This window comes from Tachysurus vachellii, chromosome 7, assembly GCF_030014155.1.
Source record: "Tachysurus vachellii isolate PV-2020 chromosome 7, HZAU_Pvac_v1, whole genome shotgun sequence".
NCBI classification, from domain to species: Eukaryota; Metazoa; Chordata; class Actinopteri; order Siluriformes; family Bagridae; genus Tachysurus; species Tachysurus vachellii.
Genome location: NC_083466.1, coordinates 4,501,814 through 4,524,810, shown reverse-complemented (window position 1 = coordinate 4,524,810; position 22,997 = coordinate 4,501,814). Strand labels below are relative to the sequence as shown.

Genomic DNA, 22,997 nt, shown 5'->3' with positions numbered 1-22,997 from the left:
TTCCCTGTCAACCAAATTATTTCTATTAACTCCAGATGGCACTGTTGACGTGAGATCTTAACACAGGCATAAATCGTATTAGTAATAAATATTAAGAACTCTAGGTGTAATTCTGGACTCTATACAACAAATTAATAATGTTACCAAAAGGGATTCTAATCATGGAAAGTACATACAAAAGGTTATGTATATAAAACTTGTGTTGAACTAGCTTGAAAGTTCACAAAACTGGGTACCGTTATGTATTACAGTGTATGTCTATGTGCTGTGTTTTATGTAGCACCATGTTTCTGAAGGAACGCTGTTTCATTTTACTGTCTACTGTACATGCTGTATATGATTAAATTGACAATAAAAGATTCTTGAATTATTTTTATGCACCATAAAAGCACAATATAGCAATAAACATTGCTATATAAACATAAACAACGAGACGTGGTTTTTCAGTTTAAGAATTAAGTAGAATCTGCCCTAATTGTACTCCAAGTTACCTTTTTTTCTGTATTTATTAGTTGTGTATTTATACTACTTTTTGCATGATTTTGATTGATTTGTGAAAAGGACAATGGATGTTTCCCTTACCCACCAGCTTTAAATGCTTTTATTATAAGGAAGCAAATGAAGTGCCCCAGAAGTATCGGAGGCTATATTTTATGGGAGCATGACCTCTGACACTTGCACAAATTTCTATGCCTCCTGATGTACCACTAAACTGTATATGCAATGCATAAAAAAAGTTCACTTATTACAAAGCATGTTGATATTAGCTTTAAGTTTTGAGCTGTTTATTTAATCTAACCTCATTTTGTATGACCTGTGACAAGTTTCCTTTTGTTTGGTTTGTGTTCTGGTTCATCCTCTGCTCTTGATCTCTATCTCTCTCTGTCTATAAATCTATAATCTTGTTTACTCACTCATGGATTATGGTCGAATTTATGTTGCTTACCTGGTTGCTCATAAAATTTCTGCATATGGATCCTCATCTGTTGTCCCAGTCTCTCAAATTACAGAAGGTTCCACCTCAACCCTTTGATCCGGTGGAACTGCAGGAACTATAGAGAGTATTGTTGGGATCTTAAGAATTAATCAGAGTTTGCCTAGGATTCATACAAGCATTCACACAAATTTACTGAATTGTCATAGATATTCACAGTCAATGAATGGATAAAAAGAAGCAAACATCCCTAATAACTGGAACATGTATGACTACAGAGTACCCTCAGGTGGCAGAAGCCTTCCTTGTCGAATTGCTGATACCAGCTTGTTCTTCATAAAGGGGGGATACCAGCAACTGAGCCTCCTTCTCCCTAGTCCTAGAGGGTTGACTTTCATACCTTGTAGGGAAGATGCTTGATTCTGGATGCCAGTGCCTGTGGCTGTAGTATGTAGTGAACTGGGAGGAATATGTTTCTGAAAAGTGATCATGGGTCACTGCTGATGACTTCCTGGACCAATCACAAATCACAAATTTCAGAACTTCTAAACTGTAAACATCTGCACCAACCTGTTCAGTTCTGAAAGTGGTTCAGCTTTGGCAGCTGCCTGTGGTGGTTACTAGGTGGTTAAAATTTATATTGTGACAACTTATAAAACACCAGCACTATCAATATCACTTCCTAATTTCATTAGGTATAGAAGATGTTAAACGTGTGCAATTAAATTTCCAACACTCACCATAAAATGTGTTATAGTTCTTATAAAATGTGAAATATATATATTTATTCTGTCCCAATAAATCTGTATTATTATTATTATTATTATTATTATTATTATTATTGTTGCTGTTGTTGTTATTGTTGTTGTTGTTGTTATTATTATTAACAACAACAATAATAACAACAATAACAACAACAACAATAATAACAACAACAACAATAATAATACTAATAATAACAACAACAACAACAACAATAATAATAATAATTAAAGCTGCAAGCAGCATTTCCTGGGTTCAAGCGTTTAAGGCCTTTGGATTGACATGACAATATATGTCATGTCATGCTACATATGTCATGCTACAGAGGGTGCCACAACATATGTCATGTGAAGTACTCACCCGTCCAGTTTTCCCTAAAATGAACAAAGTCATATCCATTAGAGATGAGCCGGATACTTGGTTGAAACGAGTAACCTGACCAAGTGGCCAATCGCCGCGGTTTTTGAAATGTGACCTCAGTTTGACCTCTTTCACATGTGTCCCAAGTTTGGTGTTGATAGCTCATTTAATTCTTGAGTTATTGACATTTTAGTAAAACTGGCCCCTCACAGTCCAAAAAGTTTGGACTGTGAGGGGCCAGTTTTCGACGTTTTTTCAAAAATTATTGTCATTGAGACTCCAGAGAATTATTACTCCACTGGATTGGTCTTGATCAGGCGAAAAACCTAGGACTAGTTAGCAAAAGTAGGTTTCGGATAAAATGCGCGATAGCGAAAAAATTTAATGGCGGAAATGAAATTGGAGATATACGTTTGAGCCAAGGATTCCACTGATATAAAGCACTTGAGATTTGGACATAGGGGTTTTAGGGGTTTAGGGGTTATGGGGACAAACACGTTTTGGGGTGCTGAAGCGTCCCAAATTGTCCGATTCCGCTGAAATTTTGGCCCTGAGTAACTGTGACCAGTACTACCATCTGACCAAGTTTGAGCTCTCTAGGCCTTACGGTTTGGGCTGCACGACCGTTTCTAGGGCGGAATAATAATAATAATAATAATAATAATAATAATAATAATTATAATAATCCAAACAAAAACAATAGGTTTCCAGCGCTTCGCGCTTGAACCCTAATAATAATGAGTGATTAGTGTTAAACAGAGCTACTCATTACCGACCAGACACCTCCCCCTTCCCTTCCCTCCCCTCCTCTCCCTCCCCCTTTGTCCGTATTTGATTGGTTTCGCCCGAACGAGCCGTAGTTATGTGCGTGTGCGCGCGCTTGCTCTCAGTGTGCTCTCTCCGCCTGGCAGTGTGAACACGGCGCTTTTACAGATAGACCAGCGGATTCATCCTCAGTGAACAGCCCGGCTCTTCGTAGTCAGATGGCTCCTCTGATGGCACTTCCACACATTATTGCTTTATTATGGATAATACCACCTATCTGTGCGATAGAAGGTGAGTGCGGCTCCTATATCTCTGTCACAACGTGTGGTCTGCTGTTTTTTTTTTTGTTTGTTTTTTTTTGTTGGAACTGGAGACTTTAGCAATGACTTTACTATGTATTCTTTCGGATTAGTGAACTTCAAACTCAGACCATTTTCTGTAGGTTACTTCATATCAGGAACTATCAGAAAACTAGACTATTTTTTCTTTTGCTGGAGCACATGCTTCTCTATAACAAGAATCTCATAAAAGTCACAACCTGGTTTTAATGTGTAGACGTAACCAGACAAACAGGGGTCAATAATAATAATAATAATAATAATAATAATAATAATTTATTATTATTATTATTATTATTATTATTATATACTTTTATGTATGAAAACCACATTTTCACTGCTTATTGGCCGGGACGGTGTTCGTTAACGGGATGACTTTGTTTTTCATTCTGCATCCCGTTAACGAACACCGTCCCGGCCACGGGACACACGCCCCTGAGCCGAGGCTGCATCAACTTCCGTCCATTCTTTCGGCTCTCACTTCTCATTGGAGGCTTATAAAACTACACTTGGGTGTCAGATTTGTAGTCCAGAGTCTTACCAATCAAACAAGCCCTCACATGAGCCAATCGGTGCCCGTAGGGCAGAGATAGACAGCTTAGGAGCAAATGATGGCTCTCCATTCTATTCGGAACACCCTCCGTTTGTTTGACAGTTGTTCCAGCCAGTAGCAATTTCATGATCCGAGACCCTGTTATCTCTTTAGCCAATAAGGAGACGATTTCAACGAGATGCGACATGGGCCATCTGGCAAGGGGTGTGTGTGTGTGTGTGTGTGTGTGTGTGTGTGTGTGTGTGTGTGTGTGTGTGTGTGTGTGTGTGTGTGTGTGTGTGTGTGTGTGTGTGTGTTGTTAGAGCCGTGTGAAGACAGTCATTACGCAATTCTTGAACACACACACACAGAATTCCTGTGTTTTTTGAGCCGATACTACTGCCTAGTGGTCTAGGCAAAGGGGTTAAAAGGTTATAGGCCTTTGAAACTCTTGTTTACTCTTGTAAACAAGGTTTATTTGGGGCAAAAAAAACAAAAACGCACAGACATATCTGTAGAAAAAAATGCATATAAAATCCATTTTTGAGTCTTTTGATTTCAAATTTTTTCTGGTGAAAGCTGTCATGTGGCTATGACATTGAGTTTGTCTTTAGCTCCTGACATGTGTTTACAGTAGTGTATTTTAGTCAGTTTACAGTAAAATGATTTGAGCGGAAATGAAATCCTCCATTCTAGCCTCTGTAACTCTGTGGCAGTAAGGCCTAGAATCACGCTGATACTTGTATCTGAAACTAGAGATTGTCTTCTTTCCAATGAGACCAGGCATTTGGGTATGTCATTTAGGCGAAAATCATGAAATCTAGGCCGTTCGCTAGAAGAAATTAATTTTGGGAGATGTGTGCCTTCTCACAAGTCACTGCGTTTAGGAATAGGTCCGGTTGACAAGTGTGGATTGAAAAAAGTCTGTATGGACCATGACGTCTGCACATCCACACAACTTGCGACATTGTTAAGCCATAAACTAGGTTATGGCAACTGAAATAGTTCCTAATTTTCTTTTTATTCACATTTTATGACTCCAAATCACATCCTCATGGTGGTTAATATTCAGTGCTTGAACACCATCAGTCATAATGTCAGATAAAATTTAATTTTACTTTCATCCCAGCCAAATACATATACAGTGAAATATATTGCACAATGTATAAATTGCCACATAAGGGACCAGTAAAGCTAATTCAAAAGAAATGTTGAGAAATGTCAATAAAATAATCTTATATAGCCAAGACTATAATCTGTTTATAAGAAATAACACAGAAATTCTCTCTCCCTTCCACTATGCATATAGAAGACTGATTTTATTATTTTCATACTTGTTGAGCATGACACTAAAAGCTCTTTCTCTTTAATACAACTAGATCAATGGTTGTAATAAAGGAACAATCTGAGTTCCTTCCATGTTTATGGAACTACCCTTTAAACTTCCAGGGTTTTTTTTCCAGACCCCAAATTTTTTTCAGAACTTTTAGCGTAATCGCAGGTCAGTGCCGAGGTCGGTGATTATTCTGCAGTTAATAGTGATTATGTAATGTGCTTATGTAGAAGTCACTACTAGTTTTAAATTACACAGTTATGTGTTAAGCCTTGATAAAGACTGGCCGGATGAATAAGCATGTGGAGGCTGGTGATGACTTAATGCTTATTTTTCACTTTTTATTTTTCATTTTCAGTGCTTTAATATCCAGTGTGTAGAACTGAACCAATTCTGACTTTTACATTGATTATAGTCTTTACTAATTTATTATAAGGCAGAAGTGTGTTTGCTTTTTGCCTTTAAAGCTTTTAAAGTTTTGTTTTTTTGTTTTGTTCGTTAGTTCTCCATAATGAAACTGGAAGCAGTTTCTAGAATGATATTTGTGTTTCTAAAAGTCGGATTTGGATCTGCAGATTTGTTTATTTGCTCTGTTTTGGGCTGGCATTTTAGGCAAATGTTCAAACCCTCGAACCCTGACCCAGTCTTCTATGTCCAAATCCATTTCGGATTTTGTGAGTAAAAATGGGTTTGTAAACCCTTGGAGATTTTACAACCCTAGTGCTAGGACATATTCCTTTTACTCTCAGGTGCACCAGTTTTTTTCACATATTGATTATTTTTTATTGACAATTCCCTAATCCCTAAAGTCACAGAGTCTGACTATCACGCAATTGTTATTTCTGACCATGCACCAGTTATATCAAATTTGTGGGCTAGTCACGTTTTTCCTCACCCTGGAGGTTCAATTCTTTGTTATTGTCAGATGAGGCATTTAACGTTTTTACCTTGTCTGCAATAGGTGAATATATAGTCTTTAATAGGAGTGATGCTGTCTCATCTTCATTGCTGTGGGAATCTCTTAAAGCGTATATGCGCGGACAAATTATTTCGTATTCTGTCCATTCCAATAAAGACCGCAAAGCTAAGCTTCAGGATCTGACTACAAACATTTATGATTTAGACAAGCAAATGGCTGCCAATCCAACTTCCAGCATTCAAAAGAAACGACTTGAGCTACAGACTGAATTTGACTTGCTTTCAACAACTGAAGCTGAGCGTCTCCTGTTGCGTTCCCGCGCAATTTATTATGAGCATGGGGATAAATCTAGTACGCTCTTTGCCCACATCCCTTCTCAACGTGGATGTAAAAATCTTGGCCAAGGTATTAGCGAGACGCCTTGAAAAAATCCTTTCTTCTATTATTTCAGAGGAACAGAATGGCTTCATTAAAGGACGGCAGTTATTTTTTAACGTTCGCACACTTTTGAATAGACAGAATGACAATCACTCTTTAACTAGTCCAGAAGTAGTCATCTCGCTTGATGCCGAGAAAGCTTTCGATCGGGTGGAGTGGGTCTATCTTTTTGCCGTCCTAAATACGTTTGGCTTTGGGGACAGATTTATTTCATGGATTCGATTGTTATACAATTCCCCTCAGGCTAGCGTCCACACAAATGAGATTTCTTCTGACTATTTTACTTTGTCACGTGGCACTAGACAGGGCTGCTCCCTCTCTCCTTTACTTTTTGTTTTTGCCATTGAACCCTTGTCATTAGCTTTGCAATCACTCACTTCATTTCACGGAGTATCCCGCTATAATATTGGTCTGAAATTGTCACTGTATGCAGATGATCTCCTTCTATATGTTTCTGATCCTTTGGCAAGTGTTCCACCAATTTCATCATTGTTGAAGAGATTTGGCTCTTTTTCAGGTTATAAAGTGAACTTACTTAAAAGTGAATGCTATCCTATAAATTCTCTGGCTCTTACACTGAAACAGTCTGACATTCCTTTCAAGTTCAGTCCTTCAGGTTTCAAATATTTAGGAGTCAACGTGACCCGGACTCTGCCTTCCTAATATTCGGCTAATTTCTCCCCATTGCTTAGCCAGATCAAGTCGGATTTTCAAAGGTGGGGTTCCCTCCATTTGTCTCTAATTGGTCGTATTAACGCCATTAAAATGAACATTTTGCCTCGGCTACTTTTTCTGTTTCAGTGTATTCCTGTATTTTTGGCCAAAAAAATTTTCAAAACACTGGACCAACTTATTACCTCTTTTTTGTGGGGAGGTAAAAATCCCAGGGTGAGGAAATCACTTTTGCAGAGATTTACGTTTAGTGGCGGTCAGGCTTTACCTAATTTTCTGTTGTATTATTGGTCGGCTCACATTCACAAATTGACTTACTGGCTTCAATCACAAGAACTGCTATGGTGTAGGCTTGAGGACCAGTCCTGTATCTCCTCTTCTTTAAATGCTTTACTGACATCTTCCCTCCCGATTAATCCATCTTTTTTCACAAAGAATCCTGTGGTTCAGTCCAGTATTAAAATCTGGTCGCAATTCAGGAATAATTACAAGTTTGTTTCAGCCTCAACCACAATGCCCATAACGAAAAATCACTTATTTCCCCCTGGTCTGACTGATCCTGTCTATATACAGCGGGAAAACTGTGGCATTAAAAATACTCAACTTTGGGAAGAGCTGCTGTCTCTTAAGCCCAACAAGAAATCTATCATATCAATAATATATAAAGAGTTAATGGATTTAGATATCTATTCAACAGCTAAAATTCAGAGGTCTTGGGAACAAGAGCTACTGTAGGAATAACTTTTTCAGATCAGCGATGGGAAAAGGCATTATCATGTGTTCGCTCCAGCACATCCTGTGCAAGGTTGCAACTAATTCAGTTTAAGGCATTATACAGGGTTCATTATTCACAGTCTCGTTTATCCAAAATTTATCCACAGATAACCGATCAGTGTGAGCGGTGTCACGGTACTCCGTGTAATCTTGGTCACATGTTTTTCTTCTGCCCTAGACTTCACAACTTCTGGAGCCAGTATTCCACGATTCTCTCTAAAGTTCTTAGAATTTAGGTTCATATGGATCCTTTCTTGGCTGTATTTGGGCTCCCGGTTAACTCTGTGTTAACCGACCCTGCTCAGGCTGATATATTGGCATTTACGTCACTTGTGGCTAGACGGTGCATTTTACTTCTCTGGAAAGCCTCTAAAACACCTTCGGTTTCTGTGTGGCTCCAGAATGTGATGTCATTGCTTAAACTGGAAAAGATAAGGTTTTCATCCAGGGGTAACACAGAAAAATTTTACCATAAATGGGGCTCTTTCATGGAATATTTTAATTCGCTACAGACGCTACCATGTGATTGATTCTGCCTCCCCCCCCATACTTTATTTATATATATATATATATATATATATATATATATATATATATATATATATATATATATATATATATATATATATATATGTATATGTGTATATATATAATTTTATTCTTATTTTTATTGCGTGTGTTTTCTGACTCCTGTATGTCTTTTTTTTCTTTACTTACTGTTTTATAATATTTTTTAATATTATATAATATTAATATTTATATTAATATTATTTATTATTATTATTATTATTATTATTATAATTATTATTATTATTACTATTTAATATTTATTATAATATTATAGTTTTTTTTTTATAATATTTTATATTTTAAATAATGTTTTAAAATAACACATTTAAGGGGAATACCTGTAAACTGTTTGTACATGACTGTTTGTGATATTTCCTCAATAAAAAAGATTGAAATAAAAAATATATATATATATATTTAAAACAGCATTTGTTTTCAATTCAGAATTACACAATTACAAACATACAATACATCAGAGCACTTTGGAAAAACAATCAAGCCCCAAATAAATTTTTTCAGCCAATCGGCAGTCAGGTCAAATGATTGATTGATTAAAAAAAAAGAAGCATATTTTGATATTCGACAAAGATTTATGATATTCACATCCAAATCTTAGTGCCATAACTATCATTGTAAAGGAACTGAACCTCTGTACCTTTTTTTCTTTCTGTTGATCAGGTCACATTTGAACCTACAATCTGACCCAAAAGCTTTTGTTCCAAGGAGAATTGTGGGCAAAAGTGCAAGAGTTCACTACTTAGAGTGATTAAAAATCAGATGAAAAGTTAATTTGTTTCTGTGGCCTGAAGCTACTAATCTACTCACATATCCATCAAGGTGCAGATGTGATTTGATTTATATGGATATTTTAGAGACCATCAGTCTTTGGAAGTCATATCACCCATTAGGACCGTGTGCTCATTCTTACAGAGTAATTGGAGTTCACTATTTACTGGTTGGCGAATATGAAATCATTGTCCTATTTTAAGTAAGGAGGAACTGTCCTATTGTAAGTCAGACAAAGCGTTTAATACTATTATTACTATTAATATCTGTTCCTTTGCGATTATTATCTGTAACGTAAGATGTAATTGTCTTAATGTTTACTCAGTGTTGCGTTTCCTGTTATGTTTACTCCCTCTTTATGGGATTTCATTAGGTTATGACGCATTTAATAACACTAACAAGGTCTTAATGGTCCTATGAATATGAGGGGTAAGGATAGAGGGCCAGTGTGGAAAGAAAAAAGTAAAAATAATCTTCCATAAAGTTCTACTTCATAAGTTAAGTGTATTTTTATTGCTTTAAATTCAGTGAAGGCTGTATTACAAATTGTAATCTTTTTGTCACTGTACTCTATGGTGCATGGTTTTACAGCACGGTGCTCTTATCTCTCATAAATTGTTCAGTTTTATCAGTTCTTTATTGGTAACAAATCGATATTCAGGAACTACAATGAAATAAAACTACGAAGGAGATTAAGGAGTTTAAATATAGACAAGTTTTTCTCCTGGGAATTAAAGGGGGTAATATTTTCTCCTCAGTTGTAACAGGGACCCAATGGCTTAACAATAATGATCACAGCAACAACTTCCATACAATCAATGGCCGTAATTATTCAGTAGGACTCATTTCCTTTAGCTAATAAGCTTGTGGGAAACTTAACACAAACCTGCTGAATAATTTTGATAGAATCTCAGGAAGAAAATATGTTGGTTTTTTTTTAACAAATAACAATGGCTCAGCAAAGGGTTTGACAGAAGTGTGTACTTTGTGGTACAGATTTCCTTCAGTGATGTCTATGACATTTCCCTTACACACTGACAAGCGAGGAAAACACTGCAAGAAAACTAGGCTTAAAACTCTTTTAAAACGTATTGGCTATTGAAATGTATTATGGCAGAAGGCTGAAAAAACGGCAATGAGGTGCTGAGAAAATGAACAGGACGTTTTTGTGCTGTGAGCCTCTTGACTTGATATCGGTGTTCTAATGACATTTACTTTAAACATTTAGGCCATGTGATCAAATGAATAACAACAACAATAATAATAACAAACGCACGAATAACAATGACAACAACATCTGTACTTATATAGTGTCTCAATATGCTTTACATTTTAATGCATATAAAGATAATACAAAATATAAAAAAAAATGTACTTAAATTCAATTCAAATTAAAGCAAGCATACAAATAAATAAGCAAATAATTATATACCATGGCCAACACAATCAACAATATAGAAATATAATTTTATATCCTTACCAAAATTCATTATTATGAAATCTAGCATTTTTTTTTTAATTTATAGCAGTTTTTATTTCAGTTTATAATCTTTGTTTATAAGATATAATGCCTAATTTGTGTGTGTGAATAATTTAGACACTTCTTTCTTAGACCTGCTGAAAAATGTGTTGAAGATACGGCGTCTTTCTGCTTTGCTCCAGCACTTTGTTCAGCTCAGATGGTTTATTCTTGTTATTTTGGTCCAGCTTTGCCAACCACTGATGGACTGAAGTGTTTAAGGCAGTAAAACCTGCTAGAGGGTCATTGCCTGATTGTACTGTAAAGGCAGCAGGTCTATTGTCTAATAGGTGAAATAATAGCTTTTTTTTTTGTCTTCTACTACAGCCTGGAAACTTGATTCACTCAGATCTAACAGTCCATCACATATTGTTACCGTTTTGACTGATCTGTGTATAAGACCCAGGAGGGACTCCAGTTCCATAGCACTAATGTGCTTTTTCAGCTGCAGCTGAAACATTACCCCGGTTTTTTTCTATTTATGCACTAATGAAGTGTTGAGATTAGCTGTCATCACAGAGTTGCCCCGTAGAAAACCCCATGTCTCTGGAGAACTTGATTTAACCCCTTAAGAACTCAGATTATTATTCATTCATTCATCTTCTACCGCTTATCCGAACTCAGATTATTATTCAGTAATTGATTTTTAAGCATATTATCCAATAACGTATTATTCCTGTATTATTTAGTTACTGCAGTGAAACTAAAGGAAAGTTTGTTTTTCGATTCCGTAGAAGCTGCAAATGCAAGATTTTTAAATTGACTGTATTTGGCAGACACCCTAATCCCAAGCAATTTACAGTGATCTCATTTTATATAACTGAGCAGAGTGTTGAGGGCCTTGCTCAGGAACCTAGCAGTGGCAGCTTGGTGGCCCTGGTATTTGAACTCACAAGCTTCTGAGTAATAGTCTAACAGCGTAACCATTGAGCTACCACTTAGTAAGGCGAGATTTATAAACGCATATAACGGATATAGAACAAGGACGTGGAACACACAACCACAGTGATTTGACATTGACAAAGACAGAAACCAGAACTTATAATGTTAGTTTTTATATTGACATAGCATTATCAGTGGGACGTGATATTGTCGTGCTGTGCTGGGTCCGATGTGTAATATAATTCACCCTCAATTTCAACATAATTGTCCAAATGGTTAGGCTTATAAGACTGGGCTCAATAGTACGACTAAATTAATATGCAAGTCACTTGCATAGGATTTTTACTTTAAAGAAATCAAACATGATCACGAACCCAAATTCGCCCAAGATTTTACATGGAAACGAAATGAGATTTTTGTACCAAAAAATGCTGTTTAATTGCTGTCTTTGATAGTGGTACCAATGGGCTTCATCTCTACCTATATAGAACAATGCTTAGGTTCTTTAGTCTGTCCAGTTCTCTCACCTCTTCATCTGTACAGTCTTCTCATACCGATCAGCATAAAAAGTTTCAGCCTTCATGCTGATTCTGCTGTCAGTGCCATCGTGCTTGAAATCTCGTAGATCGCCAACTACCTGAGCCGAGTCTTCGAGTCATATTTTTATATTGCATTCTTTAAATTTGAATCTGTTGTTTGAATCTTGTCTCCTTCGAAATCTGTGCTGGATTTCTCATTAATATGACTACTCAAAAAAAAGTTTCTTTTTTCATTCACTAGAGTTAACAGCCTTATGAATGCCTGAATGCTATAGAGAAAAAAAAAAAATCTTATTACTGCAGCTGCATTGAAATTGGGAGTATATTATATTCATGAGTCTCTGCCTGGTTTTTATTTTTTTCCCCTCCCAGATGTGCTAATGGACTCGACAGCAACTGCAGAACTGGGCTGGACGATATACCCATCAGAAGGGGTGAGCACTGTTTAGCTGACCTACTCTGGTATGACCATTTACCTTATGTAAACGGAACGCTCCGCTGCTTTACCTTATCTGACTCGTGATGTTCAGCGCCTGCAGGGCATTTGAATGAAATCCAAATGAAGCCCAATAAAATGTAATGAAACCTTTTTTATTTGCTGGTGTGTGTGTGTGTTGATTCTATGTTGATTCCTGGAAAATGAGATCAGTGGCTAGGAGACACTAAGGATTTGTCAGATATGTTTTCTTTCCCATTACTAATTCAGTCTTGCCTCCACTCTTTCCCCAGTGGGAGGAGGTGAGTGGCTATGATGAGCACATGAACACCATCCGCACCTACCAGGTCTGCAACGTCTTTAGGACCAATCAAGACAACTGGGTGCGCACCAAATACATCCAACGGCGAGGGGCCCAGCACATCTATGTCGAGATCAAGTTCTCAGTGCGAGACTGTGGCAGCATCCCTGATATCCCAAGTACACCATGCAAGGAGACCTTCAAGCTCTACTACTTCGAGTCTGACTCAGATACGGCCAGTAAAGTTTACCCCCAGTGGACGGAGAACCCCTGGATCATTTTGGACACCATCGCAGCCGACGAGACCACGCAGGTGGAACTGGGTGGCCTGGGGATGCATATTAACACGAATGTATTCAGCATTGGTCCTCTGTCTCGCAACGGCTTCTACTTGGCCTTTCAGGACACCGGCGCCTGCATGTCTCTTACTGCTGTGCGGGTTTTTTTCCGGAAGTGTCCCCGCGTTGTCCGGAACGGAGCTGTCTTCCCAGAAACTTTGTCAGGAGCAGAGAGAACTTCGTTGGTTGCAGCTAGAGGTACCTGCATACCCAACGCAGAGGAAGTTGATGTGCCAATTAAACTTTACTGCAACAGAGATGGCGAGTGGGTGGATCCTATCGGGCGCTGCATGTGCAAAGCTGGACACGAGGCAGGCGAGAACGGCACTCTCTGCCAAGGTGAGCTTCTTGAGATAACTTTTGGGTATCTGGGGATTTCAGGCTCTTTCTAGTAGAAAAAGCTACTCTCATATGAAGATTTGATAAGGTGACTTTGTGTGATCCAGCACACAGAATATTTTGACAGTTGAGCAAGTTGATACACATTCAAGGAATATTAGACTACATCCCAAACCACATACTACACACTAAAGTGTCTTTAGAAACATTAATACAATCATATGTGTACTTTTTAGTATGAATATGTAAACCTTTTTCTGCAGTCTGCTCGTTCATTTAGCAAATCTGAACTTAGTGGGATCAGAGCACATTTTTCAGTATTTCATTTTAAATACATTTTTTTGTTCTTTTTTAAATTAAGTAATTTGTTTATTTACGTTTTTTTTTTTTTTTTCAAAGATTAGAGCTAAAAACAAATTAAAATGAATTGAATTAAATGATTAAAAGAAACTTTCTGACTGCTGACGTTGCCGTAAAGTGGCTTGACAATACTGCGTTGGAGCTGTACATGTCTATGAGTCATTTCTATCAAAACACGCTTGACACCTTATTTCTTTCTTGTATTATAAAGTAAAACTGTACAAGTTATTATATCAGACAGTACTAAAAATGAGATGTGATGTCTGAGAGACGCATAGAGAGTTGAATCTGGACTTTCTACTCCAGTACTGTTTCACAATAATTAAAATAAAAAAAAAACATTTTAGCATAATTTGACATCAAAACTTAAAATATATAAATTTGTGTAGAAATGTTTTTATTTGCAGTACTACACACTAATATTGCTTAATCATTCTGTGAAGAACATGTTAAGTCAATATAAAGCCAGTTTAACATACAGTACACGCAGAGCCGATCCTGACCTCCCTGGGGCCCTCCTACTGTACATTTCATGCAGGATTGCACGCGCATATGAACGCATGTTCACGCGTGGCATGGTTATCGAGCTGCCGTTTATAAACACCGTTGCCCTTGGGCATTTATTCACGCGAATGTTCACGCAATAAATTGTTGTGTAACAGACAGGCCAAGAGATGCACTGTCAGCACTGCACAGCTAATTTAGCTAGTCAGATAGAGACTAGAGACAGAATCACATCAACTTAACTTTACTGTTATTTGCTCTTGCTGACATCAAACTTAAAGACAACACAAGTTTACCTGATTGCTGTTCTCGCATTTCACTCTCATTTTTTTTCTTTTTTCTCTTTTCATGGCCAGATGGATAGCTCCGCTTCATATTGTCATCTACACAGTAAACATTACACGCGCTGTAAAATGAGGCAGGGGGAGGCGGGGCCTTGCGTAATTTGCGGGGCCTTGCGTAACTTGCGTAGTGAGCGTATAGGGCTGATCGGCTCTGCATACACGTTTGTATAAACAGTCTGTCTGCCCAGTGAAGATGCTTTAATCGCTAGCTTGCTTGCTACCTATGCTTTCTTCGCACTGACCGAGACTGTCAGTGACTTGACCTTGGCTAATTCCCATCTCTACCCCATTGCATGGTATCTACCAACCATGGAAAGTGGTGCTGGCAACATGTGAAGCCAACCTTTTAAACTGCTGTCATGCAGAGTAACATGCTGGACAGAAAGTGCTATCTGCCCTTTTTCAAGCACATGAGCTCATAGACACCTGCTATTGGTTAGTGTCACTTTGAGTGACGGGGAGGGAGTGAAAGAGAGAGAGACTATACTTTCCTTCCCACCAAGAGAGCTTGGATAGTTTTGCTGTCTTGGCTGCTGGCGACAGATATCTGGGACTTGAACTCATGCCCTCACCATTTAGGAGCCGGAACGGAATCTCTACCTTTATTAAAATTCTATACATTTCCTTGTTTATAAAGACATGTTATATTTTTGAAACAGAAGAAACTTCATTTCAGAAGGAAAACGGTTTATTTTCAGAAATTGATTTAATAAAATGTACATTTTTTTGTATGATTTGAATTATCGTTTGAACAAATTGAACAATTACAGTAAAAGTGGAAAAAAACAGTCATTTTTAACCCTTGGCCACATGACATCCATCTCTCATTTGGCCACACACACCAACTGTCAGAAAAATCTCCAAATGTTTAAAAAAATTAATAACTGAGAAGATATAGTGGGGAATAATAAAGAAAATTGAAATAGCATATCAATAAAAACCAAAACATCAAATAAAACAAGTTGCTGAGAAGTGAAAAGAACAAAAAGTTGGTCTACTACAGGGATTTAGCATACAATAATTTGCACTCCAAATGCAGTAGAATAAAAGAAAACATGTCATTTGAGATTGTGTGAGTCAGAGTAGTTACAGTACAGTAGTTACAGTACAGTATAAACACACCGATCACGCATACACACGACACCACTAGCATCATAGCTCCAGGTTATAATATCAGTTAAATGCATGCACAAATATTCCCCATTCTTCACAGAAAACAGAACAGTGACTAACAGAAATCCGTCACTGCGTGGATAATCCTTCCGTGAGTGGTAATGCGATCCTCTAGAAGAATTTAGGAAGGTGTTTTCCCCTCGCTCACTCGGCACTTTGCAGATATGATTACGCTCACAGAGACAGAAGAGTTCAAATGAGGAAATGATTTTGGCAGAGTACTCATGGGCGCTGCTGACAGATTATAAATTACTAATGTCCCTCCATCTGGAGCAATAATGGATGGAGATCTGCAATATCCTCTGCGAGCATGCGGCAGATCGTCTCTTTTATTTCCCCTGGTGTTAATCCCTTCGCCTACTACTAATTGACTAATTTGGAGTGTGGAGAGGGAGCAGTGTGCAAGCTTAGGCACGGCTCTCCCTGGTGATTCCATTCAAATATAACGCACAACTAATATCCCCCTGTGGTGGTTTACCAAGAAGTGCGTACAAAAAAAAAAAAAAAAAAAAATGAATTGAGGATCTGTATTTTGTGTGCTACTCTGAATTACTCTCATTACCAGAGGTAACAGAGTTTATTTCAGTATTTGTAAGCTTGTTGTTCAGCCTAATTTGATGCAAGCAGACCGCAAACTGCATACAGGGATAGGATAACCTCAAAAAGGAGGTTATTATATGTTTTTTTTTTTTTTTTTTTTAATATTATTACAGTTATTAATAACTTGAATTATATAAGACAAAACCGTTCTGATAATATAATTAACTTTCATCTATTTTGCTCCAGCGCTACACTTCAGCACGTGTTTGATAACTACAAAGTGTTCCTTGAAGTATGGCTTTGTGCTTGCATGAATAAACTCGGCTTTAAGTATGGATCACAGCCAAAAGCGATGCCTGTAGGAAGAACCGTGCATGTACAGTATGCAAACATTATGAGCACAATTATATATTGTTACAGCTTCAAATCAATAGCTCATTTCCAGAGAGTTACAATATGTTCATTTCTCTATGATATATACTGTAAGACTGCTACAGTACATCTGTCTCACTGGGGCTCTTTGTACAGCTGAGATTTTCTATAAGAAATATTGCATAAAGTACCAATAAGGTGTGGAGTTTGACGTTTTAGTTATTCAGTTGGATTGCAATGTACTTTTATCTTTTTGGAATTAAAGATGTCTTGTTGCAAAAGGGACTTGTGGAAAAGAAATAGGACATGGATGCAGCTTAATTAATGTACTTGCATTATCTTGATTTGAACGTTTGTTCTCAGTGATCAACGCGAGGCATGGATTTCTCTCCATGAGAGAATAGATACGCTCTAGATGGGAATGTATGTCACCGTCAGTGCTAAGATTCTAAGTGTACATTATTACCAAGTCTGCAGTTTTTGCTGTGAATTTGCTGCTTCGACCTAATGCATACTCAGGTGATAGATTTTTATGGATGCATACTGGGTAATATATCCATATTTTCCTGAATACAAGCAGCATATATTATGTCCTCCTAAACAAGAAAGTGATTGTGAAGTTATGTAACACAGCTGCTTGCTGGAGACATGGAGCTCTAGCAGTTATAGTTATTTGCCCTTTTATTGCTGTTTTTTCTGGTAGGCGTGAATGTAATAGAAAGGAGAATTACCTTTCGCTTGCACTGACATAACCTTGAAAAACCCTGCAGCCACACTAGCAGAAAGCAGTAGCATTATTGTGTCAGCAGTATTCAGATAGTTAAATGCTACGTATGCAGTTTTAGCTTTTTTATGTTGTTGTGTTCTAATGTCGTCATATTTGTAAGGATTTACAATTTTTTTTTTTTTAATTTTATAATTTTTTTTTTTTTTAATCTTCTGCAATGTATTACGGGGGCACGGTGGCTTAGTGGTTAGCACGTTCGCCTCACACCTCCAGGGTTGGGGGTTCGATTCCCGCCTCCACCTTGTGTGTGTGGAGGAGTTTGCATGTTCTCCCCGTGCCTCGGGGGTTTCCTCCGGGTACTCCGGTTTCCTCCCCCGGTCCAAAGACATGCATGGTAGGTTGATTGGCATCTCTGGAAAATTGTCCGTAGTGTGTGATTGCGTGAGTGAATGAGAGTGTGTGTGTGCCCTGCGATGGGTTGGCACTCCATCCAGGGTGTATCCTGCCTTGATGCCCGATGATGCCTGAGATAGGCACAGGCTCCCCGTGACCCGAGGTAGTTCGGATAAGCGGTAGAAGATGAATGAATGAATGAATGCAATGTATTACATTCCATTCTTTGTAGCTCTACAGAATAATAGGGAAAGCAGGGGATGAAAGTCGAATGGAGGGATACACTAATGAAATGGGTATATTTCATTTCACTGATCTTTGATTTGGTTGATTGGATTTGCTTTTTCCTTCTACTCCTAATTCTGTTGTGCTTGACAAGAAGTAATCATATGTGTACATTTTGAAACTCTTTCCTCAGAATACTGTATACACAGTGGATGTACCTTGTAAGGAATATTTAGGAACTTGACCCTGGTGTCCTGACAAGTAATGATATTTCAGAAGGCAAGTAACATTAATTGTCTTGAAAAGCAGGTCCTGCTTCAGCATTTTTATTTTTGTTTTTGCAGTTAAAGATGTGATGAACTTAGTACTGAGACCTGAATCTTTAAAAACATTTTATAAAATAAAGTCAAATTGAAATTTGTTAAGAAATGACAACGTGGTTGCCGTTGATGATGTCAGATAAACATGAAGGATTTTTTTTTTATTTAAATGATTTTTTAATATATATAATAATATATATATATCTTTTTAAACCCAAAGCTGCTCAACATACCATTGCCATTAATATAAAGTGGTGAAATGCAGCCCAATGCATCTAATAACAGCATTTTATATAGCAAGTTTTATTCCTCTTATACCACTGAAAATTTTCCAATACTGACCATTTTTGACTGCTTGCTTTTTGTTTTTCGTTTAGAAAAAAGACAAAAGATAAATCTGTTCATTCCAAACAAAGTATAATTATTTATATCTTTATTGTATATTAACAGTGCATTGTGTTTCAGTTGTGTATGGATTGGCTACAATTCATTGTCTAAAGGGGCTGGAAATCTAAAGCAGGATAAATTCTGGGTGCATGAAGGGTTAATCTATCCCGAGTGCTGGGTGTCCAGGCTGCCTCTAGCAGGCCTTCTTCTCTTTGATAGGAAGCAGAGGTGTCCTGTTGTCATCAATTTGCACATCTACTGTATATTTGAATTTGCACATTTATACTTCAATTTGCACATTCTTTTTTTTTTCCACTGTACATACAACTGTCTATTATATATGTGTTCATTTCTTATCATTGCCATACTGTGGAGCTCCTGTACTAGAAAAAATTCCTCGTATGTGAAAACAGACTTAAAAAAGACCGTTCTGATTCATTGATCAAAGGCCCGTCAGGAATCTAGTCTTCGCCCGTCAGTCTTCAGCAGGCAGACAATGTCTGACGATACACTGAGACGAGCATGAGTTTTGGAACTTTGCCTCCTTCATATTAGGCGGTCATCTGCTGTTGGCTTTGGCCCTTTTGGCCTGGCTTCTAGTCTCTCTCTGGGATTTTAAAGCGTTGGATTCCGGTCTTTTTAAAAAAGTGTTACATTTACCCCTTTTCCACCAAAAAGAACCAGGTGCTGGTTCAAAGTTGGTTCCACTGGCGATCCTTCTAAGAACCGGTTTGCCTTTCCATCGGCTAGAGAGCCATCACAGAGCCGAGTCTGACGTCACTGTATACTGTACGTGTCACGTTTCCCAGCAACTTTAGCACAGCAGCGGCAAACACGACATCAACAATGGCGGATGTTGCTTTAGTGTTAATGCTCATGGCTTTGTGAACCTACATTGGCATCCAAACGCGGTGAATCCAACGTGTACGTGCAGCTCCATGTAATTTGTATAAACGGAGGTTATAATCGAGAAAGTACATAACGTTATTTTATCATTAACACAGAAAAAAGTTAGCCTTAGCATGTAGCTACCTACTATCATGTGTGCTGATAATTGATCATGTTGCAGTAAAGTAAAAGTGTATTAAACATTAGTATACTTAAGGTACATTATCAAATGCGCTAACAGTAGCCCCGCCCACAGCCCCTGACGCAAGCGGTTCTTAAATCTAGACCAGAAACGTTTTGGTGCTACTTAAGAACCTTTCTTGGTTTAGAGCCGGTGCTTTGGCTGTCAAAAAAGGAAGAACTGGTTCTAGATTAGGCTCTGGCTCCGAACCAGCCCTCAAACTACCTCGGTGGAAAAGGGGCATTACTGCACTGTACTGCACTGTACTGGGGGAAGTCATGGCCTAATGCTTAGAGAGATTTGACTCCTAACCTTAAGGTTGTGGGTTCGAGTCTCGGGCCGGCAATACCACGACTGAGGTGCCCTTGAGCAAGGCACCGAACTCCCCCCTCCCCCCAGGTGCTGCAGCATAAATGGCTGCCCACTGCTCCGGGTGGGTTTTCATGGTGTGTGTGTTCACTGCTGTGTGTGTGCACTTTGGATGGGTTAAATGCAGAGAAGGAATTCTGAGTATGGGTCACCATACTTAGCTGTATGTCACATCACTTTCACTTCACTTTCACATTACAGGTCATTCATTGTATTATATAATATTTATGTTTGTTTTATAGCATTTAAGTTTGTTTAAGCATATAGTAATTTCCTAATTTACCAGGTTAATATTTGCTTTTGTTCAATGCAAATTTATTTCTTTATATTGTTTCACTCCAGACAGATTTGCAGCTAAAATTGGACCAAAGGATGAAGATGCCAACAGTGTGGGGAAAGAAACAGACACTGTTACTCTGAAATGTTCATATGAGACAAACAATGAAAACATTAGTCTTTATTGGTACAAACAATATCCTAACAGCGCACCACAGTTTTTACTGTATAAAGGAGCAAGATCAACTAGTTATGCAAGCACTCCTGCTGACACTCGATTAGAGTCAGAAACAAGCAGAGACTCTACTGAACTTACTATCAGAGGTCTAAAGCTCTCAGATTCTGCTCTCTATCACTGTGCTCTAAGAGTTGATGCACAGTGATACAGAGTCAGTGAAAGGCTTTACAAAAACTTATAAAACCACATCAAAGATCCTCCCTTTACCAAACTGTTATCAGTTAACCACAGACACAAACGATACTTGTGATAATTTTCTGGTACAAATGAATAAAGAAGCAAACAAGCAAACATTCCACAGTGTGTAACAGGTGCACAGGATATGAGATTAAGTTTATTGAAGTTTTCTTGCCAGTTTTGTCCATTATACACTGTAATCAATAGTCATTTATAATTGACTGATTAATGAAATGGTGCATTCATTCAGTCTTGTGTGTGTTATGCATGTATGTACAGCTGCATGTTACTTTGTAGGATGTGAACTAGAGCAATGTCCTTTTACAAACCTCTCAGAACAGATGTGAGTTTGATTGTACAGATACAATGTACAGATTGTACAGAAGATAAAATGGATAAATAAAGAAACTCGTGTAAAAAGTTCAGTAGAAAGTTTGTTGTCACTTTAACTGCGTTTACATTTGATTTGCTAAATGTCAATGTTTCTGTTACTGCATCTATTCTAAAACATGACCGTGAGATTACGGATGTCTCTGACGTTTTAGTTAACTCTATTCTGTTCCCACTAGAACTGTGACATTCAAGATTTCCTCAACACAGTTTTATCTGCCAGCATTTGTTAGGTTGCAGCTACAGGGCACTAAGCACTTGTTTATGATGTTTAGAAGGTAAAGTGGGCTTTGGTCTAGTGGAATACCTACACTATGGTAATGCTCAGTACATGCTGATTTGTATTTATCAAGAAATCTCCTGTCCTTATGTGCAACAGAATGAATAGAAAATGAGGATATGGACACACAGGATATTCTATTTAACATCTAGAATCAAGCACACAGAACATATTGTTAAAATATGCTTCTAGAGTTTAGTTTGTACAAATGTTTTTTTTTCACACAGACAACTACAGTGACCTTCAGCAGTAGATGGAGGAATTCATAAAAGATGTGGATATCTAAGCAGTCAAGTGGAAGAAAAAGCCAAACAGCAGGAGGACAAAGGATACAGGAGAGGAGGATGAAAGATGTACAAAACAGGTGATAGCATTGTGTAAGTACAGTCTACAGAGAATTGTATGCTAGCTCTCTGACAACAGGTTACTATTACTGTATTGTTTATGTACAATTTTTGCTTCAGAAACAATTTACTGGTATATTTATATTCAGTCAGCACAAGTACTTTGTGTACATACAAAGTTATTAAAATTTTATTCCAACCTAATCTGATCCCATTTATTCCAACAATTCAACCTAACATCATTTGTTATTTAAAATATTCTAATGTTTTCATAATTGTAAAATAAATAATGCTTTTAAATTAAATGTATATATTATGTTAATATTTATATTTAATATTTGTTTATATATTTAATCTAAGGTCAATATTAAACCTAAGTCGTCTTTTTGATATATATTAATGCAATAAACTAGAATTCAAATTTCAGCAAATATTAATTTTTGTTGTCTCATACCTTTCAGTACATTTTTTCTTGATCATTTTTAACATCCAATTTCTCACCATTTAAAGCAATGACAGTTTTAAAATCCATTGTTTCAAATGTTATTATAATACAGAACCTGGTTCAACAGCCGGTGTCCCCACTTTAAATGTGCCAAGTTAAAATTCCACAAATAATTACTAATATTTTCAATAAGTAAAAACTACATTGCAGATTCTAGGGTTTCAATGTGATGACTTTAATTTGCTACATTGCATTATAATTTACACATAACCGTGAACAACGGCAAAATTATTCTAAAATATATATAAAATATTATTCCCAAATAAAACAGAAACAACAAATATGCAGGAACTGCATAAAAATGACAACAGTAACACAGCATATGGAATATTAATTAAACATGAAAACAATTTGACAGTAATTACAAGTGCAAAACATCAGTAACCTTAAACTTGGTTAAAGTGAAAAGAACCAGCCACAGCACTCAGTCCAGGAATGTAGAGCTAAAAGATTTTTACTCCTGACAT

General features: G+C 37.3%; 1 protein-coding gene across 2 annotated transcripts in view; it reads left to right on the top strand.

Annotated features, from left to right (window-relative positions):
* The first annotated feature begins 2,962 nt into the window (after window positions 1-2,962).
* The window catches only part of LOC132847883 (ephrin type-B receptor 2), a 28,786-nt gene continuing 8,751 nt past the window's right edge, over window positions 2,963-22,997 (top strand). Inside the window, exons 1-4 of one of the 2 annotated variants that reach the window (XR_009648670.1) lie at window positions 2,963-3,112; window positions 12,496-12,557; window positions 12,853-13,537; window positions 21,909-22,058. Coding sequence is in view for 1 of the 2 variants with exons in the window: in XM_060873390.1 (XP_060729373.1) it covers window positions 3,040-3,112; window positions 12,496-12,557; window positions 12,853-13,537; window positions 21,909-21,934 (846 nt within the window). In the remaining variant the exon portion in view is untranslated. Of the gene's footprint in view, window positions 3,113-12,495; window positions 12,558-12,852; window positions 13,538-21,908; window positions 22,398-22,997 lie in introns of those variants that run through there. The other variant, XM_060873390.1, reaches the window with a different exon arrangement.